Here is a 2,221-nt window from a genome sequence, read left to right on the forward strand (position 1 = left end):
CCGTGGTGCGAATAGTGTTAGGCCACACGACACACGCGCCGCCACACACAACATGCGATGGTACGCACCCAAAGTGTGTCCGCCTTTCAGCTCCTCGGCCTCGCATATGCGCCCGAGGTCGGCCATGAGCAGGGACTGGTTCTGATTGATGCCCGCCAGCACGATGCACACCGTATGGCAGGCGCCGCACACCACGCTCTTCACTGTCTTGTTCTTGAAGGCCTCCACCAGCCGCGGCGAGGGCTCGTTCGTCATCTCACCGTGTCCCAGCGCACCTATTGGCACAAAAAACACCGAAAAAGACTCTCATTCGTCAGATAAATGCCCGCGCTGGCTTGGTGTGTGGTGGTTTGTGAGTTATGTACCGGTCGAGCCGTCGCCCCAGGTGTAGAGCACGCCGGTGTCGGAGACGCACGCGGAGAAGTAGTCGCCGCAGCTGCACGCCACGATCTTCTTGCCGGCCAGGGCCTGCACCCGCTGCGGCTCCGCCAGCTTAGCGCCCACCTCCCCGTGCCCGAGCTGGTTGCGCGTCGCAGAGCCCCTGCAACACAACGGTGGTTCAGCATTTCAGTGTTGAGTGTGTGCATGTGTGTGTTTGTGTGTTGGTGTGTGTTTGTGTGTTGGTGTGTTGTGTGTGTGTTGTGTTGTGTGTGTGTGTGTGTGTGTGTGTGTGTGTGTGTTGGTGTGTGTGTGTGTGTGTTGGTGTGTGTGTGTGTGTGTGTGTGTGGTGTTGGCACGTACCAAGTGTAGAGTTCACCCGCGTCTGGCCACGTCAACACAATACCGCAATGTGGAGTGGTGGTCAGTAAGACGATGAAGAACGCAAGATTGAGCGGAGGAGTTGATGAATGGCACAAGGGGGTACCAGTGACGCAGGCCATGTGTTCCCGCCCGCAGGCCACGGAGATGACGCGCTTGTTCTCGAGCGCGCCAAGCACCTTCTCAGGCTTGGGCTTGATCGGATTGCTCGCTCCCTTGTGCCCCAGCGGCCCTATGCCCCACGTGTAAAGCTCGCCCGTGTCTGCAAAGAAAAATTCACCACAAAATGAAAACAATAATAAATACATAAATTAAATAATATAAAAAAATACTGTTCGGTTGGTGACTGAGCTGAGAGGGTGGAGGAGTGCACGGACCCGAGAGCGCAGCGCTGTAGAGTTCGTTGGCGGCAATGGCGATGATGGAGTGGTGTGGCGGGAGGACCTGGTGCTCGGTGCTGGGAAGGCCGCCGAGCCTGTGGTCCCGCTGCACGACCCAGCCGTCCTCGAGCAGCGCCAGAAAGTGAGTGCCCGTGGCGACCACCTGCCTGGCCGAACCCCACTTGTCCGACGGCTGAAAGTCCGAACCCTAAAAAGTTGTTTCGTGAGCGACCACCCGCACCAACCCTTGCATGAACATGCTCTTAATATATCAATATAAAACTTACAAATATAGAAATGTAAAACTTACATATGTGCACATATGCTATACATATATGAATGAGGAAGAGAGGCAAGTACCAACTGAGAGAGCAGACATTCGCCGTTGTCGAGGACGACAGTGCTGTACATGGCGGGGGATGAAGAACACGAGATGTGTTTGGCCACTTTACCAGTCAACTGCGGGATCTGGCGCGACGTCGTCGAATGCACCAGCGCACCCGGTAAAACACCCCTGGGACGCACACACGCACACACGCACACACACACACGACACACACATACACACACACGCACACACACACGACACGCGCCGAGACATCAGCGTGGTCAGCGAGCAGATTGAGCGTAGTCTGGGTGCAAGGGAGCATGCACATACCATGCGTAGCACTCGCCGTTCTCTAAAGAAGAAAAAGAAAAGAAGGAAAAGATCGAACAGGTAAGTGCACGGACGACATAAAGCAGGACAAGGAGGAGGAAGAGGAGGAACGAACCGAGAAGCTGGTAGGTTGAGGATGCGCCGCACGCGATCTGTTTGACGCGTCTGCGGCCTTGGAGGCTTTCCACCAACGCCGGGATGCCTATGTTTTTGGCTGTCGTGGCGTAGCCCAGCTGGCCTGCAGGCAGGGAAAGGAGTCAATTATAAATAAATAAGTATTTACTTTGAGGACAAATGATAAGACTTCAAAATAATGCACAAAAGGAAGAGACCAACGGACAAAATGAAACAAAAAGACAATAGGTTGAAAAGGAAGGAGGACAGTACCGTACTGAGTTGGAACCAAACGAATAGACTTGGAAGG

The 2,221-nt window shown here is 54.4% G+C and overlaps 1 protein-coding gene across 1 annotated transcript; it reads right to left on the reverse strand.

Moving 5' to 3' along the window:
* Positions 1-45: 45 nt before the first annotated feature.
* On the reverse strand, positions 46-2,030 carry ACA1_084150 (regulator of chromosome condensation (RCC1) repeat domain containing protein; the record flags this gene model as incomplete). Its single annotated transcript, XM_004335546.1, has 8 exons — positions 46-275; positions 366-541; positions 742-763; positions 866-1,021; positions 1,137-1,332; positions 1,500-1,653; positions 1,798-1,819; positions 1,913-2,030. Coding segments are annotated over 8 exons (1,074 nt in total), but the record flags the coding sequence as incomplete, so codon positions are not given.
* Between the last annotated feature and the right edge of the window lie 191 nt (positions 2,031-2,221).

The sequence above is a fragment of the Acanthamoeba castellanii genome (assembly GCF_000313135.1).
Source record: "Acanthamoeba castellanii str. Neff unplaced genomic scaffold scf7180000084631, whole genome shotgun sequence".
Classification (NCBI taxonomy): domain Eukaryota; phylum Discosea; order Longamoebia; family Acanthamoebidae; genus Acanthamoeba; species Acanthamoeba castellanii.